At 42.7% G+C, this 22,604-nt stretch overlaps 1 protein-coding gene across 1 annotated transcript in view; it reads left to right on the top strand.

Annotated features, from left to right (window-relative positions):
- The window catches only part of BAHCC1 (BAH domain and coiled-coil containing 1), a 109,813-nt gene extending 101,265 nt beyond the window's left edge, over positions 1-8,548 (top strand). Inside the window, exons 24-29 of the mRNA XM_081317299.1 lie at positions 520-628; positions 767-886; positions 1,731-1,898; positions 3,257-4,338; positions 5,830-6,066; positions 8,005-8,548. Coding sequence (XP_081173425.1) covers positions 520-628; positions 767-886; positions 1,731-1,898; positions 3,257-4,338; positions 5,830-6,066; positions 8,005-8,211 — 1,923 coding nt within the window. The 3' untranslated portion in view covers positions 8,212-8,548. The remainder of the gene's footprint in view (positions 1-519; positions 629-766; positions 887-1,730; positions 1,899-3,256; positions 4,339-5,829; positions 6,067-8,004) is intronic.
- The last annotated feature ends 14,056 nt before the right edge of the window (positions 8,549-22,604 follow it).

Here is a 22,604-nt window from a genome sequence, read left to right on the forward strand (position 1 = left end):
CTTCTGTGTATTCATTTGTGAATCATACTGTGCATATAAATATAGGGGGACATGCAGGCCTCTCATTTCCTAGATGTAGCCTTTCAGAAGACAGTTCTACAGTCAGATATAGTCAGATGCCAAGAGGTTCCTGCACAGAGCACATCAACCCATTGCACAAAATAAAACATAAAAATCAAGACTGTATACTGTTACAGAAAAATCAAATGCTCTTAATTAATATTTATCCCAATAAAATATCTGGAAAATATTAGGTCTGAAGAACAAGAAGCCTTCTTGCTAGAAAAACAGGATACACTCGATATCTTGGGAAAAGGCAAAAGTGAAAGTAGTTGTTTGGTGACCATGAGAAAAGAGCAGATGCCAAAGGAAGGCACAAAACCATTGCAATCTGCAATTTTTCTTGGTTAAGCTCAAGCTTAATTGTAACCATAACTGCACGATGAAATAAAATAAACTAGTGTCTAAGAAGGTGGTGATCTACTGTATATGCCAATCATGCCCTTTGTTTTTCTCCAGGTTCTAGATGTACAGCCACAGTCAAGTCACAGTCTTCCACCTGGCACACGGGTCTGTGCTTATTGGAGCCAGAAGTCTCGCTGCCTCTACCCAGGCAATGTCATTCGAGGTGAGCAAGCTGGTAAATAATGACCTCATAATGGGGAGTAAGCGAAAGTATACTGTAGGCAACCAGATCATGGAGTCAGAGCTTCTTCTGTGCCTACAATGAAACTGGCCTGAAAGGTAACATGGCTTCTGTCCACAGGCTCTTCAAGTGATGAAGAGGAAGACGCAGAGTCAGTATTGGTAGAATTTGATGATGGAGACACTGGCCACATTGCATTGTCTAATATCCGCATGTTGCCACCCGACTTCAAAATCCAGTGTAAGTGTGCTTGAATGGATTAATGCTAGAATTATAGTTACCATGCTAGCCCGCGTGAACCCATCTGCCAGTGATTCCAGATGATACTGTTTTGCTGGGGGCCTTCAAAAATTAATTGAAATATTACCTAACATTCTAAGAGCCATTCTATGGGCACAAAATGTTCTGTGCAGTAGGGTGGGAAGGACCTTGCCTATCTCAGGTGGGGAAATCTAATGTGGATATCGGCAAAGTACAGGTAGTCCTTGACCTACAACCACAACTGGGATCGCAAAGTTTTATGATTTTTTTTTGCTACAACAAACTTATGGCTTTCCCCGCTGGCTTCCTCCTTGACTTTGCTTGTCAGAAGCCAGGTGGGAAGATCACAAAAGATGATAACATGATCCTAGGACAAGGCAATCATTATAAATGTGAACCTGGCTGCCAGGTATCCAGATCGCAATCACATAATTGCAGGGACACTGCGATGGTCGTAAGTGCAATAACTAATCATGTCATCAAGTGTCATCATAACTTCAAACAGTCACTACACGAATGGTTGTAAGTCAAGGACTACCTGTAGAAGGCTTGGGAGGCAAAGAGATTCAAGAGCAGTTTCAAGAGCAATATTGGTATTTATCTGGTGCATCAGAAGAACTCAAGGAGCAGCTTAATAACTGACCAATATAGTTATTATAGCGTTAATCTTTTGTGGCCTCATAGAATGTTGCATCATACTCTAGGCAAGAGAGAAGCAGATGCTTAAAAGCAGAAGTCAGAGGAAAGTGAAATCTAAATGAGAGGAGACAGTGATCTTTCATCTGAACCTGACCATGACACTTCTACCTTAATCCTTCCATAGGCACAGAGCCTTCTCCTGCGTTATTAGTCTCCACCTCCTGCCGTCGTAACAGAAGGTCTTCCAGTGATGTTCCCCATTCCAGTGAATCAGCACCAAGCCTTTGTGCTGAGGGATGTGAAGTCTCTGAGTCAAGCACAAGTAAAAAGATGATCAGCAAAGAAAAGACTGGTAAGTCAGTTTCTTTTGCATTTTTCCCCCAAGGGTTTTGTTATCCCATCTTATCCTGCCAGAAGGCTGTGAACTTAAATTCAGTTTGGAATATGATTTGCTCAAGATTATACCGAGAATTGTGGCTGGGCAGAGACTGAATTTTATATTTATTTTAAATTTGGGTTTTGTCTTTTAGATGTCTACTGTATATTCAGTTGCCAACCTACAGAGATGACAAAGAATACATCTCTGATTCAAAATAAATCCTCATTCATTTTTTTAAAAAAGGGGAAGTGAAAAATATAATGTAAAAATGAATTATCAGGCAAAATTCAACATTCCATTACGTATGCATGTGTATAATACTCTGTATTGATTAAAACAAACAAAAAAGACAAGACCACAGCCCTAAATTACAATATTACTAAATAAACAAAATTGAACATTAGCAAAAACATAAGTTTCTTAACAGTGAAATAGAAAACAATAACCTACAGCATTACAAAATATACACACGTAGGTGGCTCTCAGGTTTAAGATTCTGTTCAGTAGGCCACAAGAACTTGATGGGAAAATATCTAAAAAAAACGTAGACAAGGAGGTTAAAGCTAAAGACGGTCTAGATCACATTTAAGAGAAAATAATCAATTACAAGGAAAATATTTATGCAAGTCCCTATAAACCGTTCACTAGCATCTCCCTGCTTCAAATTACAACTGTCTTGAACCAACCTCTTTTCATAACTCTTCAAAACCATTCCTTTGCCCTCTGATAATGGCTACTTCAGCAGCTGCTTTTCTATACATTTTCACTAATTTTAGCCTGGATTCAGGGATCATGTACTAGATTTGATAACATACCGGTGCACCAGTCAGACTTAGCTAATTGCTCATATCATTAAGAGAAAATGAAATCCATTTAAAGTGAAGGTAATACATCCTGTGTTGGCCATTCAAGACATCCTAGGGATTTGGAATGATCTGCAGTAGAATGTAGAATTCTTGGTTTAAATAGTTACTTTACTACCTAGGTCTGTCTGTCTGTCTCTCTTTCTCTCTCTCTCTCTCTCTCCCTGTGTCACATATATATATACACACATGCACACTCACTCCTCCTCCAGAAATGCAACATCTTTTGTTTCAAATGGAATTTGAAAGGTCAGGGACATCAAGGGCTTGACATGAGAGAAAAGGAAAAAAGTGAGGATCAGACCTAAGAATTTCTGGGTTCCCCCTTCTGCAATCTGTTTTTCTACTTCCAAACCACAAGAAATGAAGGAAGCTGTTTAGGAAAGGCCATATACAGATTTGAACCAGTTCCATAGCACAGGTGACAGCGTCCACCTGTACTTTTATAACACTGTCCTTTCCCTGCAGGTAAATCTGATATGCTGCATTCAAGTTCAAAAGCCCAGCCTGGAGACCAGTTCTTGAGTCGTCGTAGCAACTCTCTGCTAAGTTGGACGGCTGTGAGCCAGAACAAGCGCAAGACATCCAGCAAGGGCACAGCCATGCGGCAAAACCTCTTCCAGCTCAACGGGAGCAGTAAAAAGCTGCGGGCCAAAGAGGTGCTCTTCCCTGTGCACAGTGTTGCTGCCCCCATATTTGGTAATGGCTTTGGCTCTGACTCTTTCAGCCGCATTGCCAACTCCTACTCTGCTTTTGGAAGCTCTGGCCTGATTCTGCCCTGTGCTCAGAAGCTTTTGCGTGCCAAGAAAGTTGAACGGTTGGACACCGAGCTGGGCAAGGCCGGTCGTAGGAAAGTTGGTGGCGAGTATCTTGTCAAGCTGGATCATGAGGGAGTGACGTCACCCAAAAACAAAAACTGCAAAGCCTTACTGATGAGCGACAAGGACTTTGGGTCCCTGTCTGGCCACGGCTATGTTCACCCAGGCTTGGGGATCAAAGAGAAGAAGAGCACTCTGCCTATGGGGCTGGCATTGCGCAAATACACTGGTCAGACTGAGTACGGGCTGCACTGTGACAGTGATTGTCACAGCTCTTATTCAGACATGGACGAAGACGAGGTGGATGATCTGGCCGGCAGTGTCCCCTCCCGCTTTCTGACACGGCTTTCGGTCTCCTCTTCATCTTCTGGATCATCCACTTCCTCCACTTCCGGCTCTGGCTCCACTTCTAGCCTCTGCTCATCCGACAACGAGGACTCTTCATACAGCTCTGATGATGAGGACTCCACGCTCCTCGTGCAGACCTGTCTCACACACCCAGTTCCAGCCTTGCTGGCTCAGTCCGAAGCCCTGCGCTCAAAGAGCAGCACCTTGCAGAGGTGTTTTGGCGCTGGGGCCAAGAGCAAGCTCAGGCGCAAAGAAACTCTGAGCTTCTCTAAAGCCAAAGAGTTCTCCCGCCGGCAACGGCTGCCCTCGGTGGAAAACCGGCCAAAGATCTCTGCTTTTCTGCCAGCCCGCCAGCTCTGGAAATGGTCTGGGAACCCCACTCAGGTATGGGAAATGTCAGGATTCTCTGTGTGATGAGTCTGGAGTATATAATGCAAGCCGAGGGAAATGGCTTGAATTTGCTTTGTCTGCTAGTGAAAACGATACTATTGAAGGTAGTTCTGGAGGTTTTTTGGCCTGAACTCTTGGGACAGAGCTAGGAGGAAATGCTGGAAGGAAGTGATTCATGCATTTGGTTATTGATCCCAGTCACTCGGTGATTTTTGAAAGGAGGGGAGGCTAAACTTGGGAAGCTTCCTCCCAGCTTCAGACTATCTTCCTGTTGGTGATCAGAAAGGAAAGGCCAATTTCCCTTTCTCTAGTTGTTGACAAAAGAACCGTAAATTCCTGTCTTCACATTGTTCTAAGGCTAACTACTTGAAATGCTAATGCTGCAGTCTTCAGCATACTTGTTCAGGATGTCCCAGTCAAAACAAGCAAACTTGCTTATTCTATAAATATTTGGGCTGTGCATTGTGCTGAACACACATGCAAGAAGGCACTTAGTGCTCATATCTACATGCCTTTAAAGCAGCTGCACAGTTCCCCAGAATTGCTCAGCGTCCAAGATACAAATGAATATCGGCATCCGTTGTTCTGTACCTCTTTTTGAGCAGAAAACAAACCAAGAAGTTCTTCCTTCAGCTATAATCTCCTATTAATGGAAACCTTTACCGAGTCGGAGAAAACATCTTCAGACCATGATTTTATGGCTTGTCCTGAAGCGTTTAAAAAGGAAATCATAGTTAAGTGGCACTTCCAGGCTTGTCTGTTCACTTACTGCATGCAAAAAGGAATAAAGCTATGTGCAGGAGAGCAAGGGGTGTTCGTATTTTGACATATTTAACCAAGCAGCCACTGTTCTAACAAGATCTGTGGCTTAGCAGCTGACAGTCAGTAGCCTTCCCTGTTTTAAATAGGATATTTCTAATACTGGCCACGTTCTGCAAATGTGCTACCAGTGCAGGATGGTAAAGGGTTTCCCCCCCCCAACTAACAGCCTCCCCTGAATCATTTTTCTCCAGAGTGGAGGCTGTTTGTTGCAGCTGTACCTGGCTGGGGCAGATGCAGTGGGCTCCCCTTCGGGGTCTTTTGGACAGCCAAAGCATGGCCATTTCCTGTGGGGTGCCAGACACGCTCTAGGAGGCTTATTCTTATTCCTGGGCTGCACTCCATGTCAGTAAATCCCCTTAGGACAGCAGTACAGGATGTATAAGGCATTTGCCAACCCCATTTGTGTTTCCTTGGTTATCCTCTCTCGGGCCTCCTCAGGCAAAAAGCATTGGGGTCTCTCTTGGTAGCAGAGGCTGGTTTTGCTGTAGTTAAGCTCAATTGCTGTCTCGAAGCTCTCCTTTGGAGAGCTTTGTTTCCATGGCAACCCACAGACTCCCTGGAGGATCTCTTCCAAAGGCCTAACAGCCAAGAGGCAGGGGCATCCCGGGTGTCATGCAGGCCACTGCTTATTCTGCTTCTGCATGCTCTGTCCCTGTCCTACAGCGCCGTGGCATGAAGGGGAAAGCACGGAAGTTGTTCTACAAAGCAATTGTACGGGGCAAGGAGATGCTGCGCATTGGCGACTGTGCGGTTTTCCTGTCAGCTGGCCGACCCCATCTGCCCTACATTGGCCGCATTGAAAGCATGTGGGAATCCTGGGGCAGCAACATGGTTGTCAAAGTAAAATGGTTCTACCATCCTGAGGAGACGAAGCTGGGCAAGCGACATAGTGATGGCAAGGTGAGGGAAGAGACCAACAAATGTGGCAAACAGGAATGTCCTCCTGGTGCTGGATCAAAAGGCATAATGAGCTGGAGCAGAACAGAAATCAGGACCTGTAGAGAGATCACTGGCTGATTTGCAGTAATTAGCAAGGCTTTCTTTAATGACTACAGCAACTATCGAATCTTCTTCTTAAATCAGACATGTCAAACTCGCGACGTCATGTGACATCGTGCAATGTATCCGGACGGTTTTGCCATTGCCGGTAATGGGGTGGGCGCGGCTTCCGGATGACGCATCCGGCCCACGGGCTGGCAGTTTGACACCCCTGTCTTAAATGATGTGGTTGATCCATAACAATTCAAATGGACACCTCTGCTATCAATAGTAAATCATCCCATGATATGCTTAGTTAGTGGAATTAGTAATTTGCCTTGGCCACAGGGTTTTTTTCCCTACTTCTTTACTTTGGGGTTTGCTTGGTAGATTTTGTGGCACCTTTAAAAAGGAAGTAGCTTCTGTAACTCTGCCTAGGTTACAGGAGTGCAAAAAGGAGCTATAGAAGACACTTCTTAAGGGGGAATGAACCTGCCATCTCTTCCTCAGTAGCAGCATCTCTAGGTTTACTGGACTCAGCCTGTAGTTTTGTACATCTGAGAGTAACTCACTTTAAATTCAATTGGAACTAAGTATATAGAGCTACCATGTTTCCCCGAAAATAAGACCGGGTTTTATATTAACGTTTGCTCCAAAAGACGCATTAGGGCTTATTTTCCGGTTAGGTCTTATTTTCATCCATCTGGCTGACGATCTTAACTAGGGCTTATTTTGGGGGTAGGGCCAGTGGTGGGATTCAAATATGTGAACAACTGGTTCTCTGTGTGAATGCCGCTTCCGGAAGTCCGTTCTGGGCCTGGGCAACAAAAAAAATAGCTACCGGTTCTGCCAAACTGGTGCGAACCAGCTGAATCCCACCACTGGGTGGGGCTTATATTACGAGCATCCTGAAAAATCATATTAGGATTTATTTTCCGGTTGAGTCTTTTTTTCCGGGGAAACATGGTAGTAGTTCAGAATTTATTGCCTTTCCCTTTGTTCTTTACGTTACCTTTGTTTCATACACCGCAACATTATAATTTTACAAGGGAACAGCCAGGAGCCAGAAAACATCAGCATTCTTTGACAGGATTGGTAAACTCCCCCAGCTCCACAGGCGCACATCAATATACACCCAAAACCAATTGGTTTTTCTGGCTTATTTGGTCAGTGCTTTCAACTGGGACACAACCAAGAAAAGATTTGTAGGATGGGAACTATTTTCATATCACTCTGCAAATTCTTTTATAAGGGAAATTTTCAGTGTTTGGAATGTTATAACGGAAAACAAATTTGAGGAGGAAATGAGCCAGAGAATATGATTGTGCTTGGTGTGGAAACAGGGGAGAAAGAGAGGTTTCCCTCTATTATCCTACAAAATAAAAATAGTGGCAGGTTCAGCCCTCAGCCACCCGCCCCCTTCAAATACAGTTCAAAATAAGGAACCTCTGGTAAGAGTCCTGCAATATCTGTTCCTTATTCCTTACAGAGTGCATGGGCAAATGATAGAAATGACTGCTATAAGATAGTGTGACAGACACTACTTGAGATGAAAAACCAAATAATGGAGACTATTAGTGTCTACTGGCCATGCTAGTCCAGCAGGATAGAAGCAGCTTGCTTTGAAGACCAGTTTTGAGGGAACAAGAGCCTTTCATGCTCTATAACCAAATACCAGTAGGTACCTAATTGGCCACTGTGAGATTTAACAGACCTTATTCAACAAGTCTGCTATTCTATTTGTGCAGAGAATTTCCATTATGCTGGGGAATTGCTGTCTTTGTAGAGAAATTTTTGTCCCTTAAAAGTGGAAGCCATGTTATCCTTTCAGTCCTTCATACCTCTTTCTGGTTTCTGCAGAATGCGCTGTACCAGTCGTGCCATGAGGACGAGAATGATGTCCAGACCATCTCTCACAAGTGCCAGGTAGTTGAACGTGAACACTACGAGCAGCTGACCCGGAGCAAGAAATACCAGGATCGGCAAGATCTCTACTACCTGGCAGGAAGTTACGACCCCACTACAGGCCGGCTTGTGACTGCAGACGGTGTGCCTGTCCTGTGCTGAAACTGTGGGACACGACCACTGCTCTAGGGCCAGAAAATGGCTAAAGGGGAGGGCAGAAGGGCCAAGGGACAGTGGAAGGGGCCAGTCTCCTTATATGACTTCCTGGCAGTTGCATGCAAGGCCTGAAATTATGCAAGGTGCCCGGCTTTGCCATGCCGGGGTTGCAGGCTGATCCCGGCTCCCCACATGGTTCTGTACAGAGTTGAATCCAAGCCATACTTTCCCTAGTACCTCTGACTGTTTGCCGCAGGCCAAACACAAATCAGGTTACCGCTCTATTTATTTTATGTGTAAATAATGTATTTCTGGTGGGAAGTTTTATGGAAACTTCCATACAGGCAGGTTTGGGGAGGGGTGGGTGGGAGGTGAGGGTCAATGGGTTTAATTTTTTGTTCAATGCACTGTTTTCCCTCCAGCTTAGCTGGGGGTGTGGACGCCAGGCAAGTGTGTAAATACAGAAGGGGGCACTTGAACGATGTGGCAGTGAAGTCTCCAAAAGGCTATGCTGTCCTCACAGGACTGTGTACTATAGACTTGCCTCACTCTTTCTCTCCTACCATTTTTTATTATTATTATTATTGTTATTATTAATTATTGTTATTCTAATGATAAATATTCTGACAATGTCTGCGGATGTTAATATGCTCCTGTTAAAGAGAAGATTATATATATTATTATAAAATCAGGATCTTGCATTCTGGTCTCCATCTGGGGATGGGAAATAGATTTAGCTCGATTTATGTCCATAGTTCAGGGACGCAGATCACGCTGTACATGCAGAAAAATCTCAGTTCGACCTATAGCATTTCTGACTTTGACTGAAAACTTGGAAAGCCACTACCTTATGTCAGCAGTGCTGAGTGAGATGGACCGATGGTCTTTAACTCAGTACAAGCAAACTTCCTATCTTCTGTGGACAGAAACCACTTGTCCTGTCACATGAAATACAATTTAATTAAATGATCTTTTCTGTGGAGGCCCTACTGGGGTGTCTGAATGGGAAATAGACATTCTCACAAATATCAACTAGTGTGAGCAACTCTATGGGAGTTATGTATGAGTTTCCCCCCCAACCCCATTAGAATGTGGCTAGTACGCATTGGTTTACTTGACACTATTTCCCTGTGGGAGCAGAATGTACATACAACCAATATAGATGCCATCCTACATTATGAGGCTGAGTGCAAATGCACTTATTTGTGACAACTGGTTTTCTTCCACTCCAGGCAAGTCATCTGTTCAAAGTTTGTTCAGAATTAAGCTTGCCTGAATACAAGTTGTGGCACCTGTAACCGGAATGTCTGATGTAGTCAGTCTCCGGCATTTGGATGACACCTCTAAACAATCATGGATCAGTAGTTTCAGGGAGAGGAGACGGTAGCTGTAAACACTTAGGTTTATGTTAAGCAAGCTATATTATAAAGGTGAGCAATTTGATTCTCCAGATATTGAACTCCAATTCCCATCATTTTAGCTGGCAAGATGAATTATAAAGATTGACAGGAGCTCTGTGGTCCAATAATATTCAGGAGGCCACACACAGTGTCCTTTCTAATAATAATAGAATAATGTTCAGGTCATAGATATCACAGAAAAGTTCATTACCTATTCCATGAGCGTTCCTTGCAGCATATTGGATTAGTAAATTTGATGAATGCATAACTCATAATGCTTTAATAATTTTCCTATTTGTGGGTAGGGGTTTAAAAATATACCACTAAATCCAAATCAAATTCTGTTCCTTTACAAATATGTAACTCATCCCTATACATAGATTCATGAGAAACTGCAAGCTGAACTATTACTTTTGAACAGCAAGTGAAATGTACTAGAAAACTAGCAAACAAATATACTAAAGCAGGGGTCCCCAACCCGTGGGCCGCAGCCCACTACCGGGCCATGGCCTATTTGCAACTGGCCCACGCAAGCGGTGGGCCAGCACACACACACACAGTGTGTCCACATCAACTTGCGTAAGTCAAGCTGTGCATGCGTGTGCGTGCCGGCCCACCGTTTGCGCAAGTTGAGCAGCGTGCATGTGCATGCCAACCTGCCCCTTGTGCAGCCCGGTTCCCCCCTTCCCCGCCCCACCGAGCAACCAAGCCACAAAGGTTGGAGACCGCTGTACTTGAGTAAGTTTTCTTCATATTCAACTTTATTCTTTAAAATACCCCTTGGATTAAGGTGAGTACCCAAAAGTAAATCCTTTTTTTTTAAAAAAAAAAAGCAGAGAGAAAGTGGTTTTCTCAACCTATTTCTGGATTATTCTAGCTACATGATAAGCTTTACTATTAAGCTCTAACTGCAATTAAGTTATTCAGACCATTTGTTCAATCTTTCTGGAGACGTTTATTCTCTCCCATCAAATTTGCATTTAATCAAAGCAAAAATCCACCCAGCCCTCCCTTTCCTAAAAAATATTTACTTGTTGAAATTCCATATGCTCTACAGCAGTTAAAATGTGCTGTTAGGAATCCTCTTCTGCCCACCATAGTGTAGATGCTTTTATAATCTCATTTCTGCCCCTGCCCTCCTTTCTCATTCTCTTGGAATGAATTTTTTATTTCATACAACTCTTAGTAACTGTTCATCAGTTGATGCTGGTGATTGCACAGCTAAGATGTCCATTGGTAAAGTAAGCCATTTTAGCTCTCCCTGAAATACAATTCCGTACAAGAGCTTCTTCCTATCTCCCAAGATTACTTCCACGTACCAGCACATCCCAACTGCGATTCAGTAAACAGATTCTTGTGACTCATGCTTTCAGGGGGAAAAATGATCTGCATTCATAACACATCAGGACCCTCCTGAAACAGAATCATTCAAGGATTGAATGAAAATGCCTCCATCTTCATGATTTTAGTTTAGAGCTATTTTAATAAGAAACAGAAAAATAATTTTTGAAGTGAACTCTTTTGCTATCTGTATTTACTTCTCTAGATAATCACTACCATTCAGTACATGCTTCTTCCAAAATGCACAAATTTCTTAAAGCTATCATGAAAAAACTGCTCTTATCTCCTCAATCACATCCTGACATTCCTTTTCACCTCTTCCACTTCGAAACAAGAATTCACCAGTGTTCAGAACAAAAAGGAATTTTTGCTATAACCTGACAGCCACTCAGGAGGCAACTATGAAGTTGGATATCATTCACCTAACCCAGCTGCTATACCAAGAGCCTTGGTGAAGCAGTGGGCTAATGCCTCCTTAAGTAACACCAGCTGCCTGCAATTAGTGCAGGTTCGCATCCCACCAGGCTCAAGGTTGACTCAGCCTTCCATCCTTCCGAGGTAGGTAAAATGAGGACCCAGATTGTTGGGGGCAATAAGCTGACTTTGTAATAATGCCGCTTGGGGGGGCGCGAAAGCCCTAATAAGCAGGCATATACACAGAATGAAGGCTATTGCTAAGCACATTGTGCTTTAGATTGTAAGCCGCCCTGAGTCTTCGGAGAAGGGCGGGATATAAATGGGATTAAAATAATAAAAAAATACATCATGAATTTCTTTCTTGTTGTTGTTAATTGCCAAGTCATGTCCGACCCATCGCGACCCCCATGGACAACGTTCCCCCAGGCCTTCCTGTCCTCTACCATCTTCTGGAATCCATTTAAGCTCACGCCTACTGCTTCAGTGACTCCATCCAGCCACCTCATTATCTGTCGTCCCCTTCTTCTCTTGCCCTCAATCTTTCCCAGCATTAGGCTCTTCTCCAGTGAGTCCTTCCTTCTCATTAGGTGGCCAAAGTATTTGAGTTTCAACTTCGGGATCTGGTCTTCTAAAGAGCAGTCAGGGTTGATCTCCTCTAGGACTGACCTGTTTGAACGCCTTGCAGTCCAAGGGACTCGCAGGAGTCTTCTCCAGCACCATAGTTCAAAGGCCTCAATTCTTTGGTGCTCAGCCTTTCTTATGATCCAACTTTCACAACCATACATTGCAACTGGGAAGACCATAGTCCTGACTATACACACTTTTGTTGGCAGGGTGATATCTCTGTTTTGTAGTGTGCTGTCTAGATTTACCATGGCTTTCCTCCTCAGGAGCAAATGTCTTTTAATTTCTTGGCTGCAGTCCCCATCTCAGTTGATCTTGGTGCCTAGGAAAATAAAATCTGTCACTGCCTCCATTTCTTCCCTATCTATTTGCCAGGAATTGAGAGGGCCAGATGCCATGATCTTGGTTTTCTTAATGTTAAGTTTCAAGACAACTTTTGCACTCTCCTCCTTCACCCACAACAAGACGCTCTTTAGTTCTTCACTTTCTGCCATTAGAGTGGTATCATCTGCATATCTTAGGTTGTTGGTATTTCTCCCAGCAATCTTAATTCCAACTTTTGATTCATCTAGCCCTGCCTTTCTCATGATGTGCTCTGCATATAAGTTAAATAGGCAGGGCGACAGTATACAGCCTTGGTGGACTCCTTTCCCAATTTTGAACCAATCAGTGGTTCCGTGTCCAGTTCTCACTGTTGCTTTTTGACCCACATATAGGTTTCTCAAGAGACAAATAAGATGGTCTGGTACTCCCATCTCTTTAAGAACTTGCCACAGTTTGTTGTGATCCACACAATCAAAGGCTTTAGCATAGTCAATGAAGCAGAAGTAGATGTTTTTCTGGAACTCCCTAGGTTTCTGCATGATCCAGCGTATGTTGGCAATTTGATCTCTAGTTCCTCTGCCTCTTCGAAATCCTGCCTGTACTTCTGGTAGTTCTTGATCCACATACTGCTGGAGTCTAGCTTGTAGGATTTTAAGCATAACTTTACTAGCATGAGAAATGAATGCAATGGTGCGATAGTTTGAACATTCTGTGGCACTGCCTTTCTTTGGAATTGGAATGTAAACTGATCTTTTCCAATCCTGTGGCCACTGTTCAGTTTTCCAAATTTGCTGGCAAATTGAGTGTAGCACTTTTACTGCATTGTCTTTTAAGATTTTGAATAGCTCAGCTGGAATACTGTCACCTCCACTAGCTTTGTTGTTGCTCAGCTTTCCTAAGGCCCACTTCACTTCACATTCTAGGATGTCTGGCTTGAGGTCAGTGACCACCTCATCGTGGTTATCAGGGACGTTAAGCTCATTCTTGTATAGTTCTTCTGTGTAATTTTGCCATCTCTTCTTAATCTCTTCTGCCTCTGTTAGGTCCCTGCCATTTTGGTCCTTTATCATGCCCATTTTTGCATGAAACATTCCCTTCATCTCTCCAATTTTCTTAGAGATCTCTGGTCCTCCCTATTCTATTGTTTTCTTCTATTTCTTTGCACTGTTCATTTAAGAAGGTATTCTTATCTGTTCTAGCTATTCTCTGGAATTCTGCATTCAGTTGGATGTATCTTTCCTCAGTTGTTTGCAAAGCTTTCTCAGACAGCCATTTTGCTTTCTTGCATTTCTTTTTGTTTGGGATGGTTTTAGTTGCTACCTCTTGTACACTGTTACAAACCTCTGTCCATAGTTCTTCAGGACTATCAGATCTAATTCCTTAAATCTATTTGTCACTTCTACTGTATATTCATCAGGGATATGATTTAGTTCATACCTGAACTAAATATCATTAACTATATATCATTAAAACTCTTGCGTCTGTAACCTTTAACTGGGCAAAATGGTGCATGGTAGGCCAAAACTTTTTCAATCAAGATACCTCAAACAGGCTAACTTATAGAATGCATCCAAAATCTATGACCCATGGCTCCTGTGGAATTGAAATTTGGCAAATTTTATATAATACTTTATGAAATAATTATCATAAATAATTATCACATAAGGTAAAACACTGCCTATGGTCAACTCCTGATGTTTGACTGTGCTACAGAGTTCAACATGGGCTACCTTCAGGGCAAATACATCTTTGAATATCTCCCTGAATTTTAAAGAACTTTTCAAGTACATTATTGTTAAGCCATTCTGGTAACAAAATATCTCAGAGGTGATGACCCAATGAGGGTTATGGGTTGTCTAGTATTTTCCCAAAACTGAATCACTGGAACATTTGCTTGATTCAAATGGAGAGAGGAGAAAATATTGTCCAGACTTGGTTGACAAGACAACGCGGAATTCTTTTGTGACAGCTTTAAGAAATAACACCTTTATTTTATATTTCTGACAACCCCACAGTAAACAGAAATGCAGTAGCCAACTTTTCTTTAGTACTGTTTTATCATGATGTGGATAGTTTCATGTTAAAACAAAAGCACTGCCTAAGTGTGGTGCAGGAAGTGGGAGGATGACAATCTTGACTATCACTGCAGGATGGCAAACAGTTAACTAAGATGAAGCAACCATCTCTAGAAGATCCATTTCGTCTTCTAAGTAGCCAGCAAACCTAAGGTCTTCTACCTCTTGTATTTAGTGGAGGAGGGAGGTTTCCTGGCCTAGATTGAGGACACCACTTGCCTAGGTTAGCACAGTGCAAGACTTGTGGAAAAGTTAAAAACAAACACCTAGTCAGCTCTTATAGCCAGCCAACACAGCAACCCTTTAAGAAAACTGGTGGTGACGATGTACAAGTCTGCAGCATGTTGCTAGGTAGGAGGAGGGAAATAAGACTGTACGTTGAAGGGGGCAACTTGGCTTTCTCTCATGGTAAAGCCAGTCTTCTGCTCCCTCAGGAAAAATGCATCTTCCTAATGATGCACATTTTTTTTCTTTTTCACTTAAGACTCACAAGTCTCCTGGGGAAAACCATCCAGGCAGCTACAAGCAGGGACTAAAGGAACTTCTGCAAACTTAAAAGAGCAGCAAGTTTCTTGTTTGGGCCAGTTTATCAAAAGCTGGAATTGTTAGATGACAACAGGAGACTCGTGAAATAAAGAGGGGAAATGGGGCCAAGGATGAAAGGAAGACAGACTTTCCAGGGCCACAAAGTCTTTGGCATCCTGCCAAAAGACTGCACATCTGTCACTGCTTTCAGCGGCAAACTGGTTGAGAAAAAGAAGCTGACTTCATTTCAACTTCTGGGCACCACACTTTGAGGAGGATACAGAGAAACTGGAACCAGACATGCTAAGATGGAGCTGCTTTGCCTGAGGGACTGGCAGATGCTTCGCTAAGGAACAGTGAGGAGTAAATTTGCAGCAAATTTTTAAGAAAAGGGTAAACATTGAAAAGAAGAAAGCCAAACTTAGAATGAGTTTTGAATGTGCAAAGCAAGGAGAAAAACCCAAAGGGAGTTCTGACTAGGCTCTTCCTGTGGGCAAAACATGGAAACCAGGAGCTTCTTCAAAGCTTGTTCCAACCTTACCTGGGCAATCCTGCAGTGGACAGGACATCTCTAGCGAATTTGAGAAATGATTAAACCTTTTTGTCTAATAATCCTAACTGTATGCCAACTATTATTATTATTATTATTATTATTATTATTATTATTATTATTATTATTATTATTATTATTATTATTAATTTTATTTGTATACCGCCCTTCTCCCGAAGGACTCAGGGCGGTGAACAGGGCAATACATGTTAAAAGACAAAATACAAAAATTAAAAGAGATTAAACAAATGCCCACAACTCTTACAATAGATTAAAACACATTAAAAATAATAAAAACCCAACCCCATCCCATCAGGCCAGGCCAGCTTGTTCGAAGAGATACGTCTTTAGATCGCGCCGGAAGGAGCGCAGGTCGGGCGCCAGTATCACAGTAGTATCACTTTATTTTATTCACGAGGTCAGTCATAAAAATTCGTTTATCATTTTAGGAGTAATGGTATCAGAAATTTAGAGCACTAGTTCAATGTGATGTGTGCACTTAGCAAGTGAGTTGAATTAAGAACTCTACAAAGAGGGCCTTCCATTTTGTTACAAAAGTACCGGTAGTCCTCATTTTACAACCATTCATTTAGTAACCATTTGAAGCTATAACAGCACTGAAAAAAAGTAACATGACCGTTTTTCACATGACCATTGCAGTATCCCCATGATCACATGATCAAAATTCAGATGCTTGCCATCTGACTCATGATGCTTGCAGTGTCCCGAGGTCATGTGATCAACTTTTGTGACCTAACAAGCAAAGTCAATGGGGAAGCCAAATTCACCGAACAACCATGTTATTAACAACTGCAGTGATTCACTTAACAACTGTGGCAAGAAAAGTTGTAAAATGGGACAAAACTCACTTAACATACGTTTTGCTTAGTAATGTAAATTTTGGGCTCAATTGGGATGGTAACTTGAGTACCTGTACAGATGAAATTTCTAAGCTGCAACATATCCCATAGTGGTGTTGTACAGGTACCCTTTTGGATATTAGCCATAGGTTTTCATGTCTGAAGATAGCCTGCTTTCTCTTTTTTGGGAGGGGGGGGACTAGGATATGAGAAACATTAGTGAAAAAGCCTATTACCATATCCCTTACTCCAGAGTGCAGCCTATGGAAGGGGTCCAAATCCTTTGGAGGAGAGACCAAAATAAATACAAAGAATAAAAAGGAAGCTGTGACAATAACAGGAATGTCACCCTTCCATTCTCCCAAAGACAATTAATGCCTTCCTTTGAAGCTCTTCAAGTTATTCATGTGCAAGGACTTAATTCCTTCTCCATCCTGATCTTTTGTTCACTCATTACTCTGGAAGTGCACAGAAACCTCAGTATGTTTATCTTAGCCATTAGCATTGAAGCACTTGGAAAGCCAGAAAAAAATAATTGTGGTGAAAGAAGAGACCTCAGTTGCTCTTGGGGGAGCAGCTTCAAAGAGAGTTGCTAAGAGGATGCAAGAACCATTTAATGATTGGTTAGCATTGTTCTCCTGTCTTGACAACTGAAAAAAAAACAACTACTGGACCTAAATCAATTATATATTTATTTGAATAATTTCTTATATCTCTCCCTTCAGCATGAAGTCCCGGGACAATCATAGTATATACAATCTTTTTCAATACCAATAAAATTCAAAATCATGTTTTATATAAGTGCAAAAGAGCCAATTATTAATCAAGGGACTGACAGAAAAGCTTCACCTTTACCTACTGGCAAAAGCTAGCTGATGCAGATACAATCTAATCTCCAGGAGAAATATATTGCACATCCCACAGCAGGCATGCCATTATTCAGAAGGTGCCATATGAGTCCAGAAGTTCTGTTTGATTACTTTATCAGCAAAAGTGACTCCCAGGAGTTTTCAATGCATGAGCAGAATAATATTCAGTCTCAACTTTTTATACATCAAAGCTAACACTGTGGATCAGATTCAAATGACAGATTGAATTCACATAAAGAACTGAGTCATGATTTGTTTAGTTATAGTTTACTAAATCACTATTGGCTGGCTTCACACACACATTAAACTTTAAACTGGTTTATAAATTGCTATGGCTAGCTTTGTACAAGCTACTAAACCAAAGTTGAATAATCTGCTTGATGGCTCAGCGTGAAATGTGAATCCAGTCAACTGCCTGCTAATATGGTCTTTAGGGATCATAGCAATGAGCTCTTTCACTGTAAATCAGCAGCCAAATCATCTAATTGTGTACGAGCTTCAGTTTCCAAACTTTCTTCAATAGCAGCCCTTATGCAGCACAATAACAGAGCATATTACTGTAAACAACTGCAACGGGAAGTAGGCATGGCAATACTTCTGCAACAGAGTTTAACCTCCCATCAATCAGGAAGGAACACTTCCAAGCTATGGACTTACTCTACTGCTCTGCCCAGAGGAAAAAAAAATCCTTCCTTGGACCCACCAGTCCTCTATATTTCCATATCCCCAGAAATTTTATTTTATTGCTTTTCATTCAAATTACCCCTCCTCCAGGTTTTAAACAAGTACCATCACAGTTTCATCAAATTCCATTGGAAAATAGAAAGAGAAAGAAGATTATTGGTGAATAATGGAATGCAACTACCTCATAATGCTTTGGCACAAGAAGTATTCAGAGTGTGTGTGTGTGTGTGTGTAAATATGAATATGAATATAATTTTATAATTATTGTTTCATCCCAAATTTCCTGTTGTTCTGACCCATTGGTTTTATACAAAGTAAATGTTAAGGAGGACAAGGGAGGCGCTTATGGGACTCCAGAACATAAAGCGCAGCTGAAAAGGGGCCATGTAGTCAGCCAACCCAGTCAAACCTTTCCGGAATAACTCTTGGAGTGAGGAACGGTGGCAAGGCAATGCAAAACGTTACCTTTATCTTCCAATCTACAGAGCCACTCCAGAAGTATAACTGGGCCAAAAGTAAAAATGAAACAGGTCATGCTTGATACATTGTTCATAACATTTAGCATTAAAATAATCCCTAGATGGGACCAAAGCTGTTTCAGATCAAAACCAGGCCTGAAGTCAGATAACAATGAGTCTCAATCAACTTGGTGTCCTCTGGGCTTCAGCTCTATTTGTGCTTGACATCTGCGCCTTTCTGCCTTGTAAAATAGGGGGGGGGGAGAACCATAGTGGGTGAAATTCTTGCCTATATCATAGCACAGAGGTTTAATTTTTACCAGATCCAAAGTTGCATTTTACTTTTGAGTGGCGTGCTAATAGCTGTACAACAAAAAGCAGTAGACCAGACAAAATGTAAATCTGATTTAAATTTTCATGTATAGTAACTAAATATATTAAACTAAGTTAATATAGCTGCTTTCCAATCATGAATTTTAATCATGAAATTAACTAGTTCTCCTTTCTGTCACATTAAAAATTTGGCAGTTCCATTTGGAGGTGTCAGGTTCCCTGCCTTGAACTTGACAGAGGTTTCCCAGGCACTTGTCACAGTACTAGATAAAAATCTTCCTTGTGCAGTAGGATGAAGCCATTTAAAATAGTTGGTTGCCCTCTGTCAACACAAAACAAATGCTATAAGATAACATTTGTCCTTTCACTTTCTCCATCTGAGTATAGATGATGGACAGGTAGAACGTCACATCCAATAGTTGAAACAGGGCCTGCCAAAAACATGGTATGAATTGTGAGTTTTTGTCAGAAATCAGGTGATGGGCAGATTAAGGTTCCAGAAAACTTGATGAATTGACAGGTTGTTTCAATAGTGGAAGGCAGACCATGACTGGGAGTCAAATAGGCCATTTTAGAGAAGAGGACCTTGAGAGTTGGTACTTCAGTTACAGAATCCATAAAAATAAGTACCATGAACTTGGAAGGGGAGGGGAGAGGGGAGGATACAACAAACCAATAATGTAGCCACAGGCAAGATGAAATGCAATTCAAAGTTCTTGATCCGATAGAAGGCTGGCAAAAGACATCGAAAAAGCTGCACTCTTAAATAACCCTTAATTAACAGCTAGCTACCTGTCATGTTAGAAGGGGGGGGGGAAAGTACTGCACCTTTACAACCTGTGGACTTCAACTCCCAAAATTCCTGAGCCATCCATGCTGGCTCAGGAATCCTGGGAGTTGAAGTCCACAGGTTGTAAAGGTGCCACAATTGCTCACCCCCGTGCTAGAGTTTTAAACTTCCTCCGTCAAGATATATATAGCTGACCATTCTGGTTAAGCTTCCCCTTCTCCTTGATAAAGGGAGGGGCAAATGACAAAGTTCCTTAAGGTCATCCATATTCACCTGCATGTAAGGGTCCTTCCTTTAGAGATCAGGGATTCAATCTCCTTCCTAGCAACAAGAGTCTTTAGAAAGCTCCCAAGTTTTTTCCCCATGTTGAATGGAGGCTGAAAGAGGGCAATAAGGCATCACCCCACTTGTTCTGAGTGTTTGGAATATAACAGATTTAAAGATCAAAGTGAGAAAAAAACCAAAATGCTTAAATGAGATTTGGAGAAACCTATAGATGTTCTAGATTTATCTGACCTATTTCAGGAAATGGTGCCAGGCTTCCTCCGAGACAAAAATACAAAAGCCCAATTTAATTCAGCCTGTAGCAGGTCTTAAGGGACACCCCCGCCCCCATAACCAAGATTATTTGCAAATCATGAAGCAGATTATATAATGAGCTCTCAGGGTGAAGTCTAATTTCTTTTTGACACTTGGTTCCTGCTTGCATTCTTGTTTTCCCTTATCTTTCTGCTCCCATAGCTTGAGCATTCATGTGGACTTCCCTTCTTCCACATTAGCTCCTCTCAATTCTTTGCAGGTCTTCTACTACTTCACCTGAGGCCCTGCTTCTTACTGCCCTTTGTGCCTGAAATTGCCTGCAGAACATCTATATAATGTTACTTTTTATATTTTTTAAATGGTTCTTTCAAATTTTCTTTTTTTCATGAAGATACATAACCCCACCATCTCCGCTGCTTGACTATAACTCTCTCTCTCTCTCTCTCTCTCTCTCTCTCTCTCTCATTCTGAAATAAACATATTCTGTTTTCCTATGTACCTCTGATTTCTTTTTTCTTTTCTTTCCACCAATCCTGGTCAGATTTTAAGGAGTCATCTTCTAAGCGCAGCCTCTGTTGTTTTCTATTTTATAAAATGCCATGGCAGCACATTTATGGTGGGTAATGAGGAAGAAAATGTTTGGCATAGTGCTTATGGCACCAGGCCAGAAACTGGGAGACCAGGAGTTCTAGTCCTGCCTCAAGCACAAAGCTTGCTAGGTGACCTTGGGCCAGTCACTCACTCTCAGCCCTAGGAAGAAGGCAATGGCAAAGTACTTCTAAAAAATTGCCAAGAAAATTGCAGGAATTAGTCCAGGCAATTGCCAGAAATCAACACTGATTTTAATGTGCAAAACCCAAAAGTAATAAGAAGGCTGTAAGACTATGCAGGTTTGGGGATCCTATTTTTTTATAAGAGAAAATAGGCTATCTTTCTTGCCACTGAGATTTGCAAAGCAACTGCAGAATTTCTAGAATTTCTGAAAACCCAGACCATGTCATTTTCCACTTGTAACCTTTCTTTTTTTAAAACATGGCTTCATCTACCTTTTTTTTCCTTACCACCAGCACTCTTGGAAAAAAAGGGGAAGAGAAGGAATGTCACTGGTAGACTTTCACTGGAAACACCATTTATGTTTCAGTGGGCAAAAAAGAAAAGCTTGAGCTGGCTATTTTTGTGTGAAGTCAATGTTTCAACAACACAAGAGACAAACAGAGAACAAGCTAACACTATAGAAATAGACAGAAACCAAGAAGAACTTTGGATGCCAAAGGTGGCCCAAGGGAAAGATTCAGTGGGAAAGAGACTTAAACAGAACACGGATGGGTGAATTTTTAGCCTGGTGGGATTGAAGTCACAGTGGGCAACTCTCAACCCAGAAGCTACATGCAGCGGCATATCCCATTTTTGCTGCCCCTAGATTGTTCTGCTAAAACTTAGTGGCATGGCAACTTACACTGGGACAGAAATTAAGGGGTCATATAGGTACATTCTGCTTTCATCAGATTTAAGGCACCATCAAATCCCCGCTGAACAAAAATTTAAAATTAATATCCTTCCCTGCACTGTTGACAACAGAAACCATTTTTTCCCCAAAAGCACAGTGCATAGTAGTATTACAAAATATTGGGTTTCTATGGATTATAGCAGTGATGGTGAACCTTTTAGAGACCGAGTGCCCAAACTGCAAACCAAAACTCATTTATGTACTGCCTGGTGCTGGGTGGGCATGGTCCATTGGATGGGTGTAGCCCATTGGGTGGGCATGGCTGTGGGGGTCATGGCAGACTGGGTGGGCATGGCCGGGATGGGCGTGGTCACCTTGATGTTGCTCATAGGGAGGGACACCTGTGGAGGCCAGGCAGGGTTGGGGGAGATCCAGGGGGTCTCCAGCGGGTGGGACGGTGGGCAGGAGGCTCGTCCTGCGGGGTGAGGCGAGGCAAGGCAGGGGGCAGGGCAGGGGTGCCATTGCCGCAAGGCAAGGCGAGGCAGGGGTCGTGGCAGCTGCTGCCTGACACTATCGGCCCCCGCACATAGTGAGCGCATGGGGGCCAACTGTGTCCATCAGCAGCCACAGCCTGCCAGCCCCTAGATTTCAGTGTGATGTGGCTGTTTGCCTCTGGCCGTGGCCATTTGCCACCTTGCACGTCGCACCCAATGCGGCTGCCATGAGGCCACAGAACCAGCCGGGCAGAGGTAAGGAACCGGTATACTGGTTTCTTACTGCCGCCCGGCTTGTTTCGCGGCCTTATGGTAGTGGCACTGGGCAGGAGGCGGCAAACAGCCGGTTTTGTCGTGATGCAGCTGTTTGCTGCCTTGCGTATTGCACCCAATGCTGCTGGGTCTTGGCCGAAAGCGGCTGTGGAACAAGTGGGGCAGGTTTCCCCCTCACCTGTCCATTCAGCTAAAGCTTTGGTGGCTCTGTAGGTAGAGCTGCGAAGTTCTCATCTAACAGAGAAGAGAACTTCACAGCTCTGCCTACAGAGCCGCCAAAGCAGCAGGTGGAGCGCCGGAGGCTCGGGGAGGGAGGGCACTGAAGTGGGCGGTCGGGCCATTGGCAAGAGCAATGCGTCTGAGCGGAAAGCGGCCTTGGAACAAGCAGGGCAGGT

This window comes from Vipera berus (genome assembly GCF_964194415.1).
Source record: "Vipera berus genome assembly, chromosome: 2".
NCBI classification, from domain to species: domain Eukaryota; kingdom Metazoa; phylum Chordata; class Lepidosauria; order Squamata; family Viperidae; genus Vipera; species Vipera berus.